Here is a 22,001-nt window from a genome sequence, read left to right as displayed (position 1 = left end):
AAGACTTTGCTTATATTACACAAGTGTTCTACCCTGAGGAACATTCCTACTTCTCACATTATCAAAATTTAGAAGAAAAGAAAGGCAATTGCTAGGCAGTGAGGAAAATTGCTCCAGTGTTTGAGCTGATGCCATGGAACGGATAGTATTTTCCTACTTACAGTAAATATAATGCTGTTGTGTGTTCTTTTTCTCCCTGTAAATCTTAGTGTAATGATTCATAAAGGTTGTTGATTTGTTTTTCAACTTCATAAAGAGAAAATGAAAGTGAGAACCTTACACAGTTACTTGGAGTAACTAGAAACCTTTTTGTTTAGATAGTAGTGTGTAATTATAATTATAAGCTGCTATGGTTGTGAATGTTGATCTTCATTGCAGTTGGTGACTTACTAGGTTTTTTAATTACTGGGAAATCTCAGAGAATGTGAAGAAGTTTTGGTTAAGGTTGGAAAATACCTATTCTATTCTTCAGAACTGGCATCAATGATTACTTAAGAACAGCAGAATGTTTTGAAAATGTGCTTTTTGGAAGTCTAGTTACTAATAAGATGCCTTAATAACTAGTATGTGATAGTTATCTTTTTCTTGCTGTTGAAATTCTGTGTGGTAGGAGGAAAGCTTCAGCAAAATCCTTAAGGAAAATACAGCATGAAAAAGCAAATAGCAATTAGAGGATTTTTAAAAATGGAATGTGGATGAGAAATTGAAAGATAAATGTATAGGTTAAACATGATTGTGTTTGGGGCTGGGAAGGTGGCTCAGTGGTAGAGCGCTTGCCTTGCATGCCAGAGGCCCTAGGTTCAATTCCTCAGTACCACATAAGCAAAAAGAAAAAAGCCGGAAGTGGCGCTGTGGCTCAAGTGGTAGAGCGCTAGCCTTGAGCTGAAGAGCTGAGGGACAGCGCCCAGGCCCAGAGTTCAGGCCCCATGACCAGACCCAAAAAAAAAAAAAAAAAAAAGACATGATTGTGTTTATTTACATTCTTTGTTTCCTTTGACTTTGTAGGTAAAGTGTTTTTTCTTCTTGACAAACTATAAAATTGTTTAAATATATCATTTTTATGTATCCACAGTTTACAACTACTTTTTATTCTTTTCTTAAGTTATATAATGCCAAACCCCATTTTAATGCAAAATAAAGCTTGCAAATTTGAGCTCTTGAGTATCAGGAAATGAACAGTAAATATACTAATTTCTAAATTGCTAGCTGGGCTTCTTATGTATATGTTGTTCATACAGCAGAGCATTACCGAGTAATGTATATGGCTGGCATTTTCACTGAGTGCTTGTCATTATTTAGTTCTGTTTGTCTCTGCATTTATTTAACATCACCATATGCTGTAATCATTAGACCAGAGTTGAGCATCCGGCAAGCAGAGACTTCCAAGTAGGAGCCAAAATAAACAGTGGGAAATGAAGCTGCTATAAAATTTTTTGGACAGTAGTTGTAAAATGCTTTTTGAAAATGGTATGTAGTAAGTGGGAAAATAAGTCAAATTTCATTGTTTTATAATGTCCTTTCTGTACCCATCTCTCAGAAGTTTGCCTATACTTAGTGATAAAAGTAGGGATTTATAGTTGGTAAAGAAAGAATTGTAAAATACAGTTTGAATAAATTTGTATGTACTTCTATTTTCTGTAAGTTATGGGAGTTTTCCTTTAAAACCTGTTACAATAATTAAATAGGCTTTCAGCAATTTCTTTTGGTGGAAGGACTTTATATGGCTAAAACATAGATTATATGATGGTTTTTGCTTAGTCTCATCCAACTTTATACCCAAATTCAGTCATCAAATAATCTGTGTAGGGTTTGTTTTTCCTTCCTGACTACCTTACAATAGCTTACAATTTAATAAGTGAAAATGAGCTTAACCAACAATTTTGGGAAATAGAAAGGGATAGAAATGTTTGGCTTCACCGGGCACTGGTGGCTTACACCTGTGATCCTACCTACTTAGGAGGCTGAGATCTGAGGATTGCAGTTCAAAGCCAGTCTGGGAAGGAAAGTCCATGAGACTCATCTCCAATAAACCACTCAGAAAACTGGAAGTGGCGTGGTGGCTCAAGTGGTAGAGCACTCTCCTTGAGCGAAAGAGCTGAGGGACAGCACCCAGAGTTCAAGCCTCATGACCAAAATTTAAAAAGAAAGGAAAGAAAAGAAATGTATGGCTTCTGTAGCCCAAAATAAGAAAGCTCATCATAAGAAATAAGAAAGCCAGATAATTGGAAGAGTTAATATTCATAAAAGGAGCAATTGGAGCCAAAACACCTTTTTGGGGGGAGCAATGGGGAGCCAGTTCTTACTATATAACCAGCTTTCTAGAATTTCAAAATTGAATTAAAGATAAAATTTACATACTAAGTATAGAAAAATAAGAACTCACTGAGGTAGTCTTTCAAATTTGGGATAAATTGATTATTGTAACTAAACATTGGATATACTCATGACTTCAGAATAAAAAGTTTAAAAATGGATTTAATTTAGGTAAAGGAAGTTCATATGGAGGAAGAAACTTTTAATTCAAAATTCTCATTTGTACTATATTGTTTTCTCAGTGTGGCTCAAGTGGTAGAGCACTAGCCTTGAGAATAAAGAGGCTTAGGGACATCACCCAGGCCCTGAGTTCAAGCCTCACAATCGACAAAACAAACAAAAATACCCTTAAAAGTACTGTATTGTTTTCTCATTGCATCCAAAGAGAAATGGCAATATAGTACCGTTGTGTCATATATGACTTAAGTATTACCCTCAACCCTGGCCAAACATGGCATTTCGGATGGCATTGCCTTAATGGTAATGATTATCACTACCACAACAATACATTGCTGATCTTTCATATCTCACTTGATATCTCTTGATAGGGTTTTCTACCAAAACCATTAAAGTGTATATATATTTACAGGCATGCACTACAAGTAACACTTCAGCCAGTGGCCAGCTGCATATATTAACTTGGTCCCAAAATATTGTATTGCCTAATAACTGATGGAGCATAGACTGTGATGGTCACCCAAGAACAAAATTGCCCAGTGACTACAAGATATCCTTGCCAGTAAATCACACATCACTCTCTGAGAAATGCATAGTCAGGTTCAAGCCCCATGACCAACAACAACAACAAAAAAAAACTGTGGTCATTTATGATAAATATTTTCCTGATAGCAAAGAGATAATTGATAGCTTTTGTTACATACTATGTGTTGGGTGCTGTTGTCGGTAGTTTTTTTGTTTGTTTTGTTTTTTGCCAGTCCTGGGGACTGAACTCGGGCCCTAGGCACTGTCCTTGAGCTGCTTTTTTGCTCAAGGCTAGCACTCTAGCACTTTGAGCCATAGCACCAATTCTGGCTTTTTATTTTTATGTGGTACTGAGGAATCGAACCCAGGACCTTATGCATGTTATAAGCACTCTACCACTAAGCCACATTCCCAGCCCTGTTGTGGGTAATTTTTAATCAAACCCACAGACTTACAAAATAGGTATCTGTGTTCCCATTTTACAAATGAGACTTGTATTTTTTTTTTTTTTTAAGACTGGGTCTCACTTTGTAGGACAGACTAGCCTGGATCTTGCAGTCCTCCTGCCTTACCTTCTAAGTGCCAGGATTACAGCTGTGCACCACTGTGTCAGCTCACAAATGAGACTTCTTGTCATTAGTAGAAAGTTAGGAAATGGATTTTTAAAAGACTGGTCTTAAGTGGAGAGTCTGATACTCTAAAATACATTTGCTTATGAGTATTGTCCAAAGTTATCAGGAAAGCTGATTTCATGGAGGAGGTAGGATTTCCATTATTCACCGAGAAAAAGAAGAAAACATGAAAAAGGAGGTTTTGTGGGAGTGTTGGTGAGTTCAGTTTAGACATGTTAGTTTAAGAAAGCAGAATTTCCTGTTATAGACATTGGTTATAGCTGGCAGATTTAAAAGTTTGGGATTTTTTTTTTTTTGTCTTGAGTCATAAAGGTTTTTGTTAGACTTTATTCTTTTCTTTTCCTATGTGGCACTGTGGTTTGAACTTGGCCAGGTAGGTGCTCTACCACCTGAGCCATGCCCCCAGCCTCCTTTTTGCTTTTTAGTTTACTTTTCAGATGAAATCTTGTTTTGGATTGGGCTTTCTTAGACTGCTGCCTCGTGTAACTGGGATTAGAAGTATTCAGTCATTCTTGGATCGTTTTCTTGAGATACAGTCTGGCTTTGTTTTTTTTTTTTCCTCAGGACGGCTTCAAATTAGTATCCATTTCCATCTTCCCCATAACTTGGACTACTGTTTCTTTGAATAGTAGTAGTAATACTTAGACTTGGATCCTGGTTGTGAAAGAATATAATGGGATGTTAATGCCTTGACCACTTAGATAAATTTTAGATTGATTTCATGGTGTTTTAGAAGATTAAGGATAATAAGCAAATTAGGCTTTGTGACATCCTTAAAATCCTTAAAACTTTATTTTAGACTGTAGAAATTGACACAAAAATATATAGTCTTACCACTAGGTTGAGTGAGTTTTAATTTTTTTTCCTATGTGTTGTTTCTTTCAGAAATATGGCTATACACATCTATCTGCAGGAGAACTTCTTCGTGATGAAAGGAAAAACCCAGATTCACAGTATGGTGAACTCATTGAAAAGTACATTAAAGAAGGAAAGATTGTTCCAGTTGAGATAACGATCAGTTTGCTGAAGAGGGTAAGAAGAGTCAATGTCAACTAGTTTAAATTGGCAAGAGAACAAGAAATTAAATGCACTTTTATTTGATTAATGAAACATTTCTTGCTTGTGGAAGGTAGTCACGGTGTTTGAGAATGGCAAAGCAGAGAACTCTTTTACCTAGGAAGACTGAACAGTAACAAGGATTCCCTGCCTTGGTTTCAGATCAGCTGTAGGTCAACTCCACATGCATATATGAGCACTTGACCCTTTCTTCCCAGTGTTCAGACACTTACTCTTTCTTCCATTTGTTTCTTCTCCTCTTTCTCCTTCCTTCTCCTTTCTGCTTTCTTGCAAATCTTTGTTTCTTCTTTCTCTCTTTGTTTTTTCACTTATGACCCTTTGATTATGGATATTCTTTCTATCTTGATACCTCCTTTTCTGGCATATGCATCATCTTTGTCAAGGTGATATCTGAAAAAATAGCAATCTCGCATTTGTTTGATAACTCTTCATTGTAGACCCCTTGGACTATAGTCATTCATAGGTATTTTGGCACACAAGAAACAGCTAAAAGCCGGGCGCTGGTGGCTCACGCCTGTAATCCTAGCTACTCAGGAGGCTGAGATCTGAGGATCGCGGTTCAAAGCCAGCCCGGGCAGGAGAGACCGTGAGACTCCTATCTCCAATAAACCACCAGAAAACTGGAAGTGGCGCTGTAGCTCAAGTGGTAGAGCGCTCGCCTTGAGCTGAAGAGCTGAGGGACAGCGCCCAGGCCTAGAGTTCAAGCCCCACGACCGACAAAAAAAAAAAAGAAACAGCTAAAGCCTGGTTAGCAGAGAGACGTATAGGCATCTAGATAGAATGAGAGACACTTGAGGATGAAGAGTGTACCTACATACTGTCTTGTCTCTCAGAGTCTGGAGTAACCTGCTTCCATTCCAGAGTAAATAGATCCTGTCTCACTAGACTCTGGATCCAGAGCCCTTCCTCTGTGTCATAGTTGGGCATTACGGAAGTGGAGACTATCTTCTACTTTTTCACTTTCTAGCCTTTGCAGTCTGTTTTGATCTCCATTGAAATTGTTCTTGCATGTTACCAGTGGTCTTCCCTATCAAGACCAGGTAGTATTTTTAGTCATTATATTTAGTTCTAATCATTTGTTCAAAGTTCACTGATCACCATTCCTCATGTTACCGTTTTTGTTCACTTTAACAACTGTTCTTTTTCAGTCTCTCTCTCTTTTTTTGTCCTGGTTCTGGGCCTTGGACTCAGGTACTACGTACTGTCCTTTGGCTTTTTCCCTGAAGGCTAGTACTCCACTTCTAGCTTTTTGGTAGTTATTGAAGGTAAGAGTCTCATGATTTTCCTTGCCTAGGCTTGTTTCAAACCATGATCCTCAGATCTCAGCCTCCTGAGTAGGTGTAAGCAACTGCAGCCTGGCTTTACTTTTATCATAGCTTTCTTTGCATACCTTATCTTAGAACTTACATTTATATCTGTTACCCACTAGACTGGGAGCCCTCCAAGGGCAAGAATAATGACCTTGCATTTCATATTCCCTGATTATAAGGCTCAATCGTTGTGCCTTTTTCAGATATCTTCCACAGTATAAATGCTTCAGCAGAAAAGTCCAAAAAAATTATTTTTACATTTTATAAATATTGGAGAAGAAGCCACATGTTGAGATAAAACCAACGATTAGATAAAGGAATCAGGAGTCTGGGCAGTTATGGTTGTTTTTGAGGAGCAAGGGAAGTTTGAGATGGAGGGTAACAAATGTCAGTTTGCTTCAGACTAGAGGCCTAATCTAAAGCTTGTCACAGTCTTTTTCTGTGGTAACTGTAAGTGGCCAGCTTTTGGAGACTGGATATCTGTATCTACATTTACACATTCCTATGTTCAAATTCAGGCTTCCTGAATGTAGTTTCTTGACATCTTTCTGAATGTATTGTTTCCTTTCTATTTCTACTTGGTTTTGGGGGCAGCCAGTGACATTTAGATGTAATTAGCTTCAGGTTATAAAAAAGATAAAACCCACCAAGTATTAACTAATTTAAAAAGAATTTGAGTTTTGTCCAATCCACTTGAGGATTATTATTATAAGAAGAATTTGAATTTTGTTCAGAGACTTGTTATTTGGCTTAAATTATAGCAAAAACAAGCACTTGTAGAGTCAGTATACGTTCAGTCAGTTGTGGTACACACCTATAATCTCAACACTTGGGAAGATGAGGCAGAAGTATCCAGAGTTTGAGTCAGTCTGAGCTAAGCAAGCTTGAACCTATGATAAGATGCTGTCTTAAGAAAAGAAAAAGCTGAGTCAGGCACTAGTGGCTCACTCCTTTAATCCTAGCTACTCAGGAGGCTGGGAGCTGAGGATCATGGTTCAGAGCCAGCCCAGGCAGTTTGTGAGACTTTTATCTCTAATAAACTACTGAGAAAAAGCTTGAAGTGGTGCTGTGGCTCAAGTAGCAGAGTGCTAGCCTTGCCATGAAGAGGCTGAGGGACCATGCCCAGGCCTTGAGTTTAAGCCCTAGGATGGGCAAAAAAAAGAAAACAAAGAAAAAGCTGGATGCTGGTAGCTCGTGCCTGTAATCCTAGCTACTCAGTTGGCTGAGATCTAGGATAAAGTTTGAAGCCAGGCTAAGCAGGCAAATTGAAGAGACTATTGCTTGCAATTAACCAGAAAAAAGCTGGAAGTGGAAGTATAGTTTAGGTGGTAGGGTAACAGGATTGAGTGAAAAAGCTAAGTGAGGGCTGGGTACTGGTAGTTCATACCTATAATCCTAGCTACTCAGAAGGCTGAGAGAGAACATGAGGTCCTGAGTTCAAGCCCTAGTACTGGCACCAAAAAAAAAAAGAAGAAGAAAGGAAAGCAGGGAAGGAGAGAGAGAGAGAAAGGAGACAGAGACAGAGACAGAGGAAAGAGAGAGAGAAGAGAGAGTGGGGGAAAGAGGCAGCATACTTCTTACCAACGTAGAATGATTTAGAAAAAAAAGGAAGGCAAGACAGAGTCTCTAGACAACCAGAGCATAGATCTTGGTGAATGATTATTTTCCAATTCTTGCTATCATAATTATTTACAATTTTAAATGTATATGTGAACATAATATTTATGAAAGTAAAGTGTTAGTTGGTTTTCTGTCAATATAACAAAATACATGAGATGATTATCTTTTTTTTCTTATGCAGGAAAAGATATCAATTAGAATTATTTATTATCTTTGTCTTTTTTTTTTGGTAGGTCATGGGGCTTGAGCTCTGGGGCCTGGGTGCTGTCCCTGAGCTCTTCAGCTCAAGGCTAACACTCTACTTGCCACAGGGCCACTTCTGGTTTTCTGGTGGTTAATTGAAGATAAGAGTCTCATCGACTTCCCTGCCTTGGCTGGCTTTGAACTGTGATCTTCAGATCTCAGCCACCGCGCATGGCTAGAATTATTTATTATAAAGATTCTGAACATGACTTTTATTCTAATCAGGTTGAATAATACTTACAAAAGCAGAGGACAGAACATGCATACTGGTACACACCTATACTCCGCTATACAGGAAGTACCAATGGGAGGATTGCTGTCCCTGGTAGACAGGGTAAAGTATAAGAATCTACCTAAACAAATCAGCAAAAGGACTGGGGTGTGGCTTAAGTAGCAGAAGAGATGGTTATCTTATAAAAAGAAAATGTGTGTTTTTGCCTTGTAGTTTTGGAGTTCCAGTATGAGATCACATGGCTACATTGTTTTGGGCCTATGGTAGGGATGCTGCATGATATTGGTGGGGAGCACATAGGAGCAAACTGCTCACTTCATGGCTAGGAAGCAAACAATTTGAAACAAAGAAGCCAGGGTCCCATAGTCCCCTTCAGGAGTGTATCCCCCAATGACCTAAGGAGTCTAAAAGACTCCTTCCAACAATGCCACCCTATAGGCCAGGCTTTTAACACATGGACCCTTGAGGGAGACTCAACATCCTGTAGGATATGCTTACTTTCTAGAATGTGGAAAGTGGGGAGGGGCGGTGTGGGAACACAAAATGTAGTTCAGCCATCTGAGGCAGTTATATTGAAACAATGGTTCATTTCCAATTGGTTTATTTTTTGGTACTGGTACTGGGGCTTGAACTCAAAGCCTTGGGCTCGCTTCACTCAGTTCTTTATGTGTGCTTTTGTTGTTATTGTTTTTGGTGAAACTGGAGCTTGAACTCAAGACCTCATGCTTGCTGGACAGGAAAGCTACCACTTTAGCCATGCTCCGAACCCTGAGTTATTTTTCAGATAGCGTCTTACATTTTTGTCCAGGACTGGCCTCAGATTGTGATCTTCCTACCAGCTGGAGGTAGGAGGATAGCTGGAGTAATAGGCATGTACCTTATTTATAGTTCAAAGAGTAATAACAAAATAAACTACTGCTTAAGAAATCATACTTCGTGGGCTGGGAAGGTGGCTCAGTGGTAGAGCGCTTGCCTTGCATGCCTGAGGCCCTGGGTTCGATTCCTCAGCACCACATAAGCAAAAAGAAAAAAGCAGGAAGTGGCGCTGTGGCTCAAGTGGTAGAGCGCTAGCCTTGAGCTGAAGAGCTGAGGGACAGTGCCCAGGCCCAGAGTTCAGGCCCCACGACCGGACCCAAACACACACACACACACACACACATTCAGGCCCCACACATACACACACACACACACACACACACACACACACACACACACGCCCAGAGTTCAGGCCCCACGACCGGACCCAAAAACACACACACACACACACAAGAAATCATACTTGGTTAATATAATATTAAAACTTCACCACCTTTTTCTTTAGGAAATGGATCAAACAATGGCTGCCAATGCTCAGAAGAATAAATTCTTGATTGATGGGTTTCCAAGAAATCAAGACAATCTTCAAGGTTGGAACAAGACCATGGATGGAAAGGCAGATGTATCTTTTGTTTTATTTTTCGACTGTAATAATGAGGTAATGAAAATATTCATCTTGCCTACCTTTTGTTTTATTTTTCGACTGTAATAATGAGGTAATGAAAATCTTCATCTGCCCACCTGGGCTTTAAGCAACTGATGGTCAACAATTAGAAAAAAACAAAAGGATGTTTACTTATATGTACATTTTTCTCTAGGCAGCAGTTTTTTTTTTTTAATTAGTAGATTGAGTAAACAAAAGCAGTGCTGTGCTGTTGAAGTATTAACAGCTATTTGCACCAGAAGCTTTAGCAACATAAAATTTGCTTTAGTCTTGTGTTTTGTCGGTCATGGGGCCTGAACTTTGGGCCTGAGCGCTGTCCCTCAGCTCTTCAGCTCAAGGCTAGTACTCTACCACTTGAGCCACAGCTCTATTTCTAGCTTTTTCTGCTTATGTGGTGTTGAGGAATCAAACCCAGGGCCTCATGCATGCAAGGCAAGCACTCTACCACTGAGTTACTTTCCCAGCCCCTCCAAGTCTTGTTATTTTAAAATAACAAAAATTAAGTTTTTTAAAAAAAGAATTGACATGTACAATAATGTTAAATAATAAAGTTGAACTACTACTTAATTAAGTGTGTATTGTTTTCAGAGAACATGTTGCTTACTGGCAAAGAAATATGTTTTTGGAAAATTGAGGAGGTTCTTCTTTTTTTATGTCAATTCTGGGGCTTGAACCTAGGTTCTGTCCCTGGCCTTCTTTTTGCTCTAGGCTGGTGCTTTACCACTAGAGTACAACTCCACTTCCAGTTTTTTTTGTAATTTAGTGGAGGTAGGGGATCTCACAAACTTTCCTGCCCAAGCTGGATTCAAACCTCAATCCTTAGATCTCAGCCTCTTGAGTAGCTAAGATTACAGACATGAGCCACCAGCACCCAGCAGGAGGCATTATATTTTAAAGGGACATATAGGATAGCTTGGGTTATCTTCTAAGAATGAAATAAACTTACAAAAAAAAGCCAGATGCTTGTGACTCATGCCTGTAATTGTAGCTACTCAGGAGGCTCCCCAACCTGGAAGATTTAAGTTTGAAGCCAGCCTGTGCAGAAAAATCTTCAAGATTCCATCATCTATTAACCAGCAAAAGGCTGGACTAGAGTTGTGACTCAAGTGGTAATATGCCAGCTGTAAGCAAGAAAGTTGAAAGTGAAAAGCCCCAGTACAGCATTACTGGCAAACAAAAAATAAGAAAGGGTCATTGAGCTGGGCTGCCAGTGGGGCCACCTGTAATCCTAGCTACTCAGGAGGCTGAGATCTGAGGATCATGGTTCAAAGCCAGCCTGGGCAGGAAAGTCCTTGAGACATTTATCTCCAATAAACCACTAGAAAACCAGAAGTGGTTCTGTAGCTCAAGTGGTAGAGTGCTCGCCTTGAGCTAAAGAGCTGAGGGATAGCACCCAAGCCCCGAGTTCAAGCCCCATTTAATTAAAAGGCCTAACTCTGCTTGTCAGTGGCTGTGATATAAACTTCATTAAATTAATGCCAACAGTCTGAAAAAATAAGAATTTGAAGTAGTGCCTTGAAGGAAGTTGGCTGTTCTTAGATTGAATTACAAATGTGCCTCTAGTAGAGACTTTCTGCAGCACTGAGTTACTTTAAAATGTAACTCTCTTCTTCCAACCCTAAAAATGTGTTTCCACTTACCCTTCAAAGTTAACTTAAGAGTGTTACCACAGCTTTATAAGTAAGGAATGTTTATTCACGATTAACAAGAGATGCTTTATTCAAATATGTTGACTCAAATATTTGGATATTTATGGAATTATCAAGTAAGCAAAAATGGAACAAAATTTGAGCATGTAATTCATATGTAATAAGTTAATAAAATATCTAAGATGGGACCATACACATACAGATTTTCTTTTTATTGCAGTTTGAAAACATACACACACACACACACAGAGGAAAAACTGAGTCATGAATGAATTCTTACTATGCTCTGTACTTATTTAACCTAGTTTATATAAATTGAACCACATGTTTAAATTGAGAAAGATTTTGCATGTTGATTAATGAGTTAAACACATTGGGTTGAATGTGAGTTTTTGTTGTTGTTGATTCTTCAAATTTTATTTTCTTTTTAGGTAAAAAGAATGGTAAATTAATGCCTTTGTTTTCTAACCTAACTTTATATCTTCCTGTAGATCTGTATTGAACGGTGCCTTGAGAGAGGGAAAAGTAGTGGTAGGAGTGATGACAACAGAGAGAGCTTGGAAAAGAGGTACCTCCTGTTTTTTTGTTTTAACTACCTTAGTCCCATTGCAGAACTGAAGTGATAGATGAAATTCCTGTCCTACTTTGGTCCAGAGAAAGAACAGGTTGTGCTTATCTAGGTACAGTGGCTTATGTAAGGACATGATGGAGTCAGGTGGGAGTCTGCTGCCCTCTGAGCATCATGTAATGTGAAAGGGGGGGGCGAGGCCGTCCATCTGTAGAACCTAACAGGTGTTTTGCTCCTTTTGCAGAATTCAAACTTATCTTCAGTCAACAAAACCAATTATTGATCTATATGAGGAAATGGGGAAAGTCAAGAAAATAGATGCTTCTAAATCGGTGGATGAAGTAAGTGTTCTTGGCTTGGCTCTGAATAAAAAATCATCAAGTAAAAATGTAACTGTTTCTTTTGAAGTATTGTAAGAAAAATAAATACTATGACAGGTAAGTTTGTTTTTGAAACAGTTGAGACTAAATGTGAAATTAGGATTTTTTTTTTCCTTTTGGAATAGGTGCAATACAGGTTTTACAACTTTAGACTTGTTTTTCATGAGAAGTAGATGGTCATTAAGTCCAAACTTCTTTCCTAAATCTTGGATATCATTATTTGGAATATGTTGTTCTTTTGTTTTTGGGCTTTTTTTTGGGTCTGAGACCAAGACTTGAACTCAGTACCTGACACTTGTTCTTGGCTAGTGCTATACTAACTGAGCCATACCTCCAACCCCACATGTTCATTTTCTTTTCTTTTAAATGAATTGGTTTAATTTCAAGATGATACAGAATCCAAGAGTAGAACAAAGAGCAGACTCTGGCAGGAATCTAGTCTGGGTTTACTTGAAATTTACAGCTGAGATAGGAATGGCTGACACAATGACTGACAAACTAGAGACTAAGCCACTGTAGAATTTTTTTTTTTAAAGGTTATTCATAATGTTCAGAGTCCTAGACAAAACTTCATTCTTACCTATAGGTAGAGAGAGGTTATGACAGGAAATCCAGATGTTGACGGGGAATGGAATCAAGGGTCACCATCATCTCAGGGACAAGGAACAGCTTACTTTTTGCCAGATTTCCTAGCACAAGAGCCCAGGTTACTTCCTTTTTCATAGACAAGTAGCTTCAGAGGTACATGTTTTCCACAATTTCTTAACTTCTCTTTTCACAAATCAGCCATCTCTAAATTATGGTTTGAGTCCACTGTGCCTAGAAAGATTTCTAGTGTGTCTTAATTGACCTAATCTCCTTCTTCCTCTTCAAGATTCTTCAATCTTCTTCCTCTTACAAAAAAAAAAAGGTCCTGAGGAAAAACATCCAGGAAGTTCTTTTTATCCATTGCCTCTCTAGAGGTGAAGTAATACATGAGAAAACTGTGGGTTAAAGATCAGAACTAAAAAAGCCATTCCAGATACATTTTACAGATTATTAGTAGTTTATAGAAAGTATGTTTTATTGGAAAAGCAATAATAATAATAATAAAGTTAAGTGACAATAATAATAACGTTGAATGATGCATGTTTGTCATCTCATTTGTATTATGTTGAAAGTGAAATAGGTGAAGCTAAGACATTGTAATGTATTTTGTTGTTTTGTCCTGGGACTTGAGCTCAGTGCCTAATCGCTGTCCCTGAGGTTTTCATAGCTAGCACTGTATCACTTGAATCATAGCTCCATTTCCAGCTTTTTGGGTGGCTAACTGGAGATAAGACCCTCCTGGGCTTTTCTGCCCAGGCTTTCTTTGAACTGCAATCCTCTGATCTTATTAGTCTTCTAAGTAGCTGGGATTATAGGTATGAACCACTAGCACCTAGCCTGTGATCCAAGTTTGTAATAGTTAAAATTGACTATTTTAGTACATACTTAGCTACTTGGTAGATTTTTGTGTTGGTTCTTATCTTTGTTGCTGGAAATTAGACTCAGGTATAGTGTTTTAAAGAGTATTTGCTTTAAAAAATATTCTTTTTGTCTTCTTTGCAGGTTTTTGATGATGTGGTGAAGATTTTTGACAAAGAAGGCTAACTTCAAACCCTATAGCATCCTTGAAATCATGCTTGAATATTGCTTTGATAGCTGCTACTACAACCCCTTTTTAAGGCAATTTTAATGTTTAAAAATTACATCTCAATGCTAGAAAATCTATAGTAAGACAGATTTTTTAATTTTTTTTTAAAATTTTGTCACAACAATAGACTGAATTCAGGTTTAACTTCATCGTAGTTATTATGGTGCTCACCAAACAAAGAAGGGTATCAGCTAGTTCCTTGTTTTTATTGAAAAGACTATCCCTTTTATAGTTCGTGCCTTCTGTGAGCAAAATATTTTAGTGTGCATGTTTGTCCCTTGTAATACTATACCATGTTAGGATTAGGGATTCTCACTTCCTCTTTTTCTTACAGGTTTTAAATTTGAAACCTGTTAAGCAAATTTGTGGACCAAATTTCAAAGGAATTTTCTGGGAAGCCAGTTCTTGTTCAAGGTCTTCAGTACACAAAGTCATAAAAATGGATTTTTAGCAGTGCTTTAATGTTTATCAAGTAAACTGACCATCGCCTATACAAAGAAAATTTAGGCTTTGATTTATTATGACTTGTACAAAGTTGTATGACAGGGCATACATAGACTTTGCTTCTGAGGTTTGGGTTGAGGGCACAGGGGTTCAGAGCCTGACAAAATTGTCAGCCTTATTCTGACAGATTCTGAGGGTGTGGGGCAAGGATCACATCTAATGACTCATGTTCCTTAAGCTCTATCAATGGTGTTATTCATTTTAACAAAATTATTCACAATGAAACCTTGAAATGCATGTGCTAGATTTATGTTAAAAGATTCTGTTCTCATTTTAAGTTTTTTGTTGTTGTTGTTTGTTTTGTTTTCTAGACTAAATAATAAGGGTAGATTAAATTAGAAAAGGTGATCAAATGGTTACATTTCCTATTTGTATTTTATTTTCTGGAAAACCTTTTTCATAGTTATTTGTTTAAAAAGATTTAAAAATCATTGCACTTTGGTCAGAAAAAAGTAATAAATATATCTTATAAATGTTTGATATTCTTCCTGGCTACTTTTCTTTTCCTTTCTTTTCGGGGGGAGGCACCACATTGAAATGCTGAAATTTACACAATTTTTAAAAGGTTATCAAGTACAAAGGAATTTTCTCTTACATCCATTCTTCCTTTAAAAATTATCTTTCAAGCAGTGCGCCCATGGCTCATGCTACCTAGGAGACAGATCTGAGGGTCACAGTTTGAAGCCAACATGGGCAGGAAAGTCCATGAAACTCTTTTCTCCAATTAAGCACACACACACAAACACAACAAAACAGCCAGAAGTGGAGCTATGGCTCAAGTGGTAGAGCACTAACTTTTAGCAAAAAACAAACAAACAAAAAACAAAACAAAAAAAAAACCCTCAGGGACAGTGCCTAGGCTCTGAGTAAAAGCCCTAGGACATGCACATACATACATACATACATACATACATACATACATACATACATACATACATACATCTCAGGCTGGGCACCAGTGGCTTATGCCTATAATAATACTAGCTACTCAGGAGGCTGGATCTGTAGGATTATGGTCAGCTAGTTGAGGCAGAAAAGTCCGTAAGACTCATTTCCAAAGCAGCCAGCAAAAGGCCAGGCTGGCACTGTAGCTTACACTGGTAATTCTAGCTATTCAGAAGGCTGAGATTGGTATTGTGGCTTGATGCCCGTGTAGGCAGAGAAGTTTTGAGGCCCTTTTTCAATCAACAGCTGGGCATAATGACATGTCCCTGTCATTTGTACGGAGACACATGATTCTGTCCAGTTCTACTTCCTAAGTGATGGCTCTTGTCAAGGCTGAATAAGTATTCAGCTAGTTATGGCTCCTGCCAAATACGGTTGTTTAATGTACCCAGAAGTCTTAGTAATCATAGGCCACATTCCCACTCCTCTTCATGAGTACTTCATTGATGAAATGGTTTCAGGAATGTGACTTAATACCACCAATCTGCATTTATCTTCAGTTTGTGTTTTGAGTAATTTTATGGATATGTATAAGTTTGTGTAAGAAAGCAGTTAAGTCATTGTTTTATGTGACCATCCACATGGCTAATTGATTAAATAATTGCTGTATACACATAAGAAGTGATGTTACAGTCTATTCACATTCATGCCAGGGTCTGCCATCATAATTTAGGTAGCTAGCCACTAGCAAATCAGCTCAGACAGAAATGCAGACCCCCTGACCTTGGTTGCAGGTCATTCACACCTTCTTGAGCATTGTGTGTGTCATCAGATCAAAGGATGACAATAGCAACAAAATGTTCATGTTAAAAAAAACCTGGCTATTCAAAATATGTTTGAGACATTAGGGATACACCATCAATGAATACATAACCACTGTGTTCAACAAAGTCACTAGACAAACTCCAAGTCTAGTCTCTTACCTGTGTTGTATTTCAGTACATGCTTTTAATGTGGACAAACTTTTAATGTCATGTTATATTTTCAACAATTGAAAGAATGATTTTCCTTTTGCATGGATGACTTAGTAGAAGGTGAGATGGATTTTTGGACACCATGATTTTAGACATCATTGGCTTCTGTCAGCTTCCAACACACAATTCATAGAAAGGCGTAAAATGTGACTAATTCAGAAGGAAAAAAGAAACATCAGGACCAGAAAACAATATTTTGACAAAAATCTCATCTACAATCTGTGTTCAATCTTTGTTGATGGATTTTTTTTAACCTATTGCATCTTTATTTCAGTATTACTATGTTAGGACATGGAAAATCTGTTTTATAGAGTCCGGTTTCTAGTTCATGCTACAGATTTGAAACCACTTAGCATTTCTCTTTATCAGATTATATTACAGCCGGGTGCTGGTGGTTCACGACTATTAGCTACTCAGGAGGCTGAGATCTGAGGATTGTCATTTGAAGCTAATCCAGGCAGAAAAGTCCCTTTGACCCTCTTATCTCCAGTTAACCACTCAAAAACCAGAAATGGTGCTGTGGGTCAAGTAGTAGAGTGCTAGCCTTGAGCACAAAGAGGCTCAGGGACAGTGCCAGGCACTGAATTCAAACCCCACAATGGACAAAAAAAAAAATTATATTTTATCCTCAGCACTTTGACAGCAACTATATTCACTGAACTTGGAAAGTGAGATTCTTTCAGCTTTTCTTCTCTCTCTCCCATCCCCTAGAGTACTAGAGTTTGAACTCAGGACCTTGCATTCGTTAAGCAGGTGCTCTTCCACTTGAGTCCTTTTTGCTTTAGTTATTTTTCATGAGTCTTGCATTTTGCCCAGCTGCCCTGGTACTGAGATCCTTTGATCTATAGCCTCTAGCAAGGCTGAGATCACAGGTGTGCACTACCACATCTGGCCTATTAAGAATTTTAGTGGTTTCATCATGCAGTTTTTATGTATGTAATCTACTTCTATGATAGTCATCCCCTATTACTCTTCCTTCCCACCCTGAAACTGGAGCAGACTTTTTTTTTTCTTTTTTTCTGGTACTGCTGCTTGGACGTGTAGGTACTTATATTTTCACTTGGCTTTTTTGCTCAGGACTGGCACTCTACCACTTGAGCTACAGCTCCACTTCTGGCTTTTTGCTAGCTAACTGGAGAAAGTCTCACAGACTTCTCTGTTCCAGCTGACTTTGAACCTCTATCCTGAGTAGTTAAGATTATAGGTGTGAACCACCAGTGCCCAACATTAGATTCTTAATAACTTTTCTTTTTTTGAGATAGGCTCTTACAATGTAGTCCAGGCCAGGTTTACACTCATGATCCTCCTGCCTCAGCTTCTTGAGTGCTTGCCTTACACTCATGTACCGCGATAGCTCTTAAGAAACTTTTACATAGTGGAAGGAGTGTCCTTGAAGCCCTGACAGTTGTTACCAGAACTCAGCCTGGAACCCTACTGTCTTCTTTCTGTTCTTACCCCAGTGTCAGCAGGCCCATTAAGGGCCTAGAAAGGCAAAGAAGTTATTGTATGATACTCTATCACCACTGTGATACTGTGGGACAGGACTTTATTCAGGGTACTGAGCATTTACACTGTGTATGTATTTGAAACCAGACTTAAGACAAAAAAAAAAAAAAAAAAAAAACGCCTCAGGCCTCCCTCTAGAAATTTGACTTTAAAGTCTCCTCAGGTGAATCTAAAACCAGTGGTTCTCAAGGGTTAAACAGTATCTGCTTCACCTGATGGCCTCGTTAAACCCAGGTAGCTGGGCTCACACAGTGTTTCAGTGAATCTGGGAACCCAGTCCACAATTTGTATTTCTTAGGAAGTTTCAGGTGATGCGATATTGATTCTTTGGGAACCATCTTACTGAAATGAGTGGGTATAGCAGATACTGGAAACAGCTGTTCTGCTTTGTCGACAAGGAAATGAGTCTTCTTTGCCTTTGCATTCACAGTCCCTGGCACAGGAGATGCCCTTAGTGTTTGGTAGATTGACAATGGGAGACAACTACATGACAGCTCACAAATGAGATTGGCCTAGTCTGCCATCCTAGAACCTAAAGTATTGAAGAGGAGAAGTACTTCCCAACTTATAGTAGGCTTCCTCTGGTCTTAGCTGCCAGTCTCAAAAGGGGAAGAGAGCCTAGGGGACAGCCATCATGGTCGCCAGCCTCTGAAGGGAGATAGCAATAGCTGTGATTTGAATGGCAGGGCTAGGACAGTGGAGCAATGGAAATAAGACCTAAGGTTGCCCATCCATTAATTAGGTTGTTTGAGCACATGATTTACCCATCACTGGAAATGTGTAAAAAGACCAGATCCTAGAGTTTCCTAGCTCTGAGTTCTGTGGCTCAAGCATTACCTTGTTCAAATTGTAGCTAAGTCTGAAATCCACTTGGAACCCAAGCCACATTCTTGGACACGCAGGACATAGGAGTTCTCTATCCACACAAGTGAAGGGAAAGGTGAAGGTATAAGGATCAGTGCCTCATATGAACTCAAATGCCCAGAAATTTTCTGGGCCTCTGTTTCTGCCTCCTAAGGGCTAACCACAGTGCATGGGGTGGCTATTCAACAAAGTTTGCCTGTGGAAATGCTACTCATGGTTAGGTCCCTGGTTTATAATGGAGGAGAGGAAGAAATAGCACCAGAAAAAAAAAAAAAAAAGACAGCAGTGGCGGGAAAGGGGAGAGGAAAAGCAATAGGAGTATGCAGTGAAATAGGGAAAAACATTTAATAATGGGTAAATGAGTATATGGAGACTTTGTCCTGTGATTATTTAACTGAGTTCATACAAGAAAGCTGGGGAAGTGCTAGGCTGGATGAGTCAGTGTGACAATGGCATTTCAGATTTTGGTGGCTGCTCTCCTGTTTTTCTCCCTCCTCTTCCCCACTGTAAGCTCCCTTGAGTTCTATTCTGGAATCCTTAATGGTTTTTCCATCCCACTAGGGGCAGTTTGCAAACCCTCCCTGGCTTGGCCTAGGTTGGGGCTGGGCCCAGGGCAAGCTGGGGAGAGGAGGTGGATCCCACCAATAAGCAACCCACAAAATTGTGTCTGTTATTTAAGAAAAGTTTCTGGGTTTTCGGCTAATTGCAAAAATACATAATGGATGCTTTTTGCATCTGCTAGTTATTCTGGAACAGGCCTTCATCCAAGAGCAAACTTTAAACAAACAATAAGATTATGGTGCTTAACTATTTCAATGTGTAACAGAATGGAAAGCCAGGCCCCAAGAAGTTGCATTAACACATGCACTGAGACCTAAGCACACAAGTGATCAAACCAACAGATACACAATACAAACATGTCTCTGTACAAACATACAGAGACATGATCTGGTACTCAAAGTTATGCTTGCATGCTAGCACCTAGTACATACATGCACACATGCCTTGCATGCTTGTGCCTACTTACCACCACCTGTAAACAGGCTTACATCATATACACAAATGGCACATACACACATATGTCTACACTTTTGGAAATCACAAGCCCATGGACACAAAGAACCCCAGACACAGATCCAGTCACATGTCAATTTTACTACAGTGAGTGAGTCTTCTGGGTGAGTTGGTCCTTCCAGTTTGATACATGAAGCATTCAATCCTCTGGGCACTGGATGATATCAGGTGTAAGTAGCCATGTGGCCACCAAGTGGCGCCCAGGATCCATCCTGCAGTCACCATTTGCTGGGTCTGTCAGTTCTGCACACACACACACACACACACACACACACACACACACAACACACACCACACACACACACACACACACACACACACACACACACACACACACACACTTACCACCTCCCTGTCTCACATCAAACAAATACAAGTCCCCATACCTCTCATAGAAAACTTGCTCCAAATTCAGCGTTCCCTGTCTGTCCCTTGGATATCTGGATCTGCCAGGGTTTGATCATTATGTGATTCCTACCTACAACTTCTTCCTCAGCAGTAGCTATCCAATCCTGCCTGATTTTCAGTAACTCTGAGTATCTCCTGGCGCAGGAGCCCAGTCCAAATCTGGACTGCTTTCCCCAGCTCACTCAACCAGAGAGGGGTCCCAACCCTTCAGCACTCACCTTTTGTGCTTCAGTGATACAAATGGAAATTTCAGAACACGAGCTGAGCACCAAAAGACCCCAGAATGTCATGATGTCTGTGTTTTTTGGCATACCTGGCAGGTAATTTTGCTGGAGCCCACTTCACTGGGTAGCTTGGAATTCCTCCCCTGTGCAAAGCCTCCACTCTCAAAGTCCATCCTCTTAACAGGAGCTGGGCCAAGCTCTAGAATAAGATTTCTGTCCTCCAAGGTATTAATGGCTTCTGAGGGAATGCAGCCAGTACAGCAAGAGGTATGTCCTAGTAGAATGAGTAAGTACAATGAGCAGAGGAGGCTGGGAGGAGCTTTGCAGAGTGGAGGCTCTAACAGAAGGAGTGAAGGCTGGTCAGAGACACACAGAATGAATGCAAACAAGCATTATAGTTGCTGGTTTAGTAAATGTCTACTGTGCTTAGGTCTGAGTGTTAATCCACAGAAAGAAAGCTTTAGAATCCCAAGTCTGGGGCTGGGAAGGCGACTCAGTGGTAGAGTGCTTATCTATCATGCATGAGGCCCTGGGTTCAATTTCTCAGCACCACATAAGCAGAAAAAGCCAGAAGTGGTGCTGTGGCTCAAGTGGTAGAGCGCTAGCCTTGAGCTGAAGAGCTGAGGGACAGCGCTCAGGCCCCACGACTGACCAAAAAAAGAAAAAAAGAAAAGAAAAGAATTCAGGTCTGCCTGTCTGTGGTGTGTGAGCTTCACCACCAGTCTAGAATGCCTCTGTTGACATGATCAAAATAAGATTTGGAACAGATAGATGAAGGTCAGGCCTTCAGTGATTGCTGTTATCGCTTCATAAATCACTACAAACTGGCTGACTTACAACGCTTGTTTATTACCTCACAGTTCCATAGGTCACAAGTCTGGGTGGAGTAGACTGGGTTCTGGGCACACAGCACCAGGAGTCCGAAATTAAGAGGTCAGCTGGGTGGGGCTCTCACCAGAGCCTCTGGGAAAGAATCTACCTTCAAGCTTGTTCACATGGTTGGCAGAATTCAGTTCCTTATGATTGTAGGACTGAGGTCCCTGTTTTCCTTTTAGCCATGGATGCTCTTGGCACTGGAGGCTGCCCTCAGTTCCTTCACATACATCTTCCAGTTCTTTTCTCTCTTTCTTTTTCTTTCTCTTTCTTTTTCTCTCTCTCTCTTTCTTTCTCTCTTTCTTTCTTTCTTTCTTTTTCTTCCTTCCTTTCTTTTTCTTTCTTCTTTTCTTTCTTTTTTTGTAGTATTGGGGATTAAACTCAGGGTCCCATGCTCTTACTCAGCTATAAGGCTGATTACCCTTTGAACCACACTTTCATCTCCCACATGTTTTGAGGGAAAAAATGGAAATAAAAGACATATACTTGTCTGTTCTAGCTGGCTTTGAACCTGGATCCTCAGATGTGAGCCTCCTGAATAGCTAGGATTATAGGCATGAGCCACTGTCAGTCAGCACATCCTCCATTTTTAGTGGAGCAAAGGCAGACAAGCTTTCTTATGCTCTGAATCTTGGTCTTCTATCACAATCTGGACAAAACACTCTGCCTAAATGTAAAGGCCTCATATATAATAACATGTGACTGGCTGGTGTCACCTCCTATCTTGTCAGTACTTTTATTGTATCTG

General features: G+C 39.5%; 1 protein-coding gene across 1 annotated transcript in view; it reads left to right on the top strand.

Annotated features, from left to right (window-relative positions):
- The window catches only part of Cmpk1 (cytidine/uridine monophosphate kinase 1), a 32,684-nt gene extending 17,822 nt beyond the window's left edge, over positions 1-14,862 (top strand). Inside the window, exons 2-6 of the mRNA XM_069987292.1 lie at positions 4,533-4,679; positions 9,451-9,603; positions 11,750-11,826; positions 12,071-12,167; positions 13,797-14,862. Of these exons, the coding sequence (XP_069843393.1) occupies positions 4,533-4,679; positions 9,451-9,603; positions 11,750-11,826; positions 12,071-12,167; positions 13,797-13,838 (516 nt within the window). The 3' untranslated portion in view covers positions 13,839-14,862. The remainder of the gene's footprint in view (positions 1-4,532; positions 4,680-9,450; positions 9,604-11,749; positions 11,827-12,070; positions 12,168-13,796) is intronic.
- Positions 14,863-22,001: the final 7,139 nt, after the last annotated feature.

The sequence above is a fragment of the Dipodomys merriami genome, unplaced genomic scaffold (assembly GCF_024711535.1).
Source record: "Dipodomys merriami isolate MVZ:Mamm:240054 unplaced genomic scaffold, mDipMer1.0.p SCAF_34, whole genome shotgun sequence".
In the NCBI taxonomy this organism is placed as follows: domain Eukaryota; kingdom Metazoa; phylum Chordata; class Mammalia; order Rodentia; family Heteromyidae; genus Dipodomys; species Dipodomys merriami.
The sequence above is the reverse complement of the archived record's forward strand: the minus strand, read 5'-3'. Positions and strand labels throughout refer to the sequence as shown.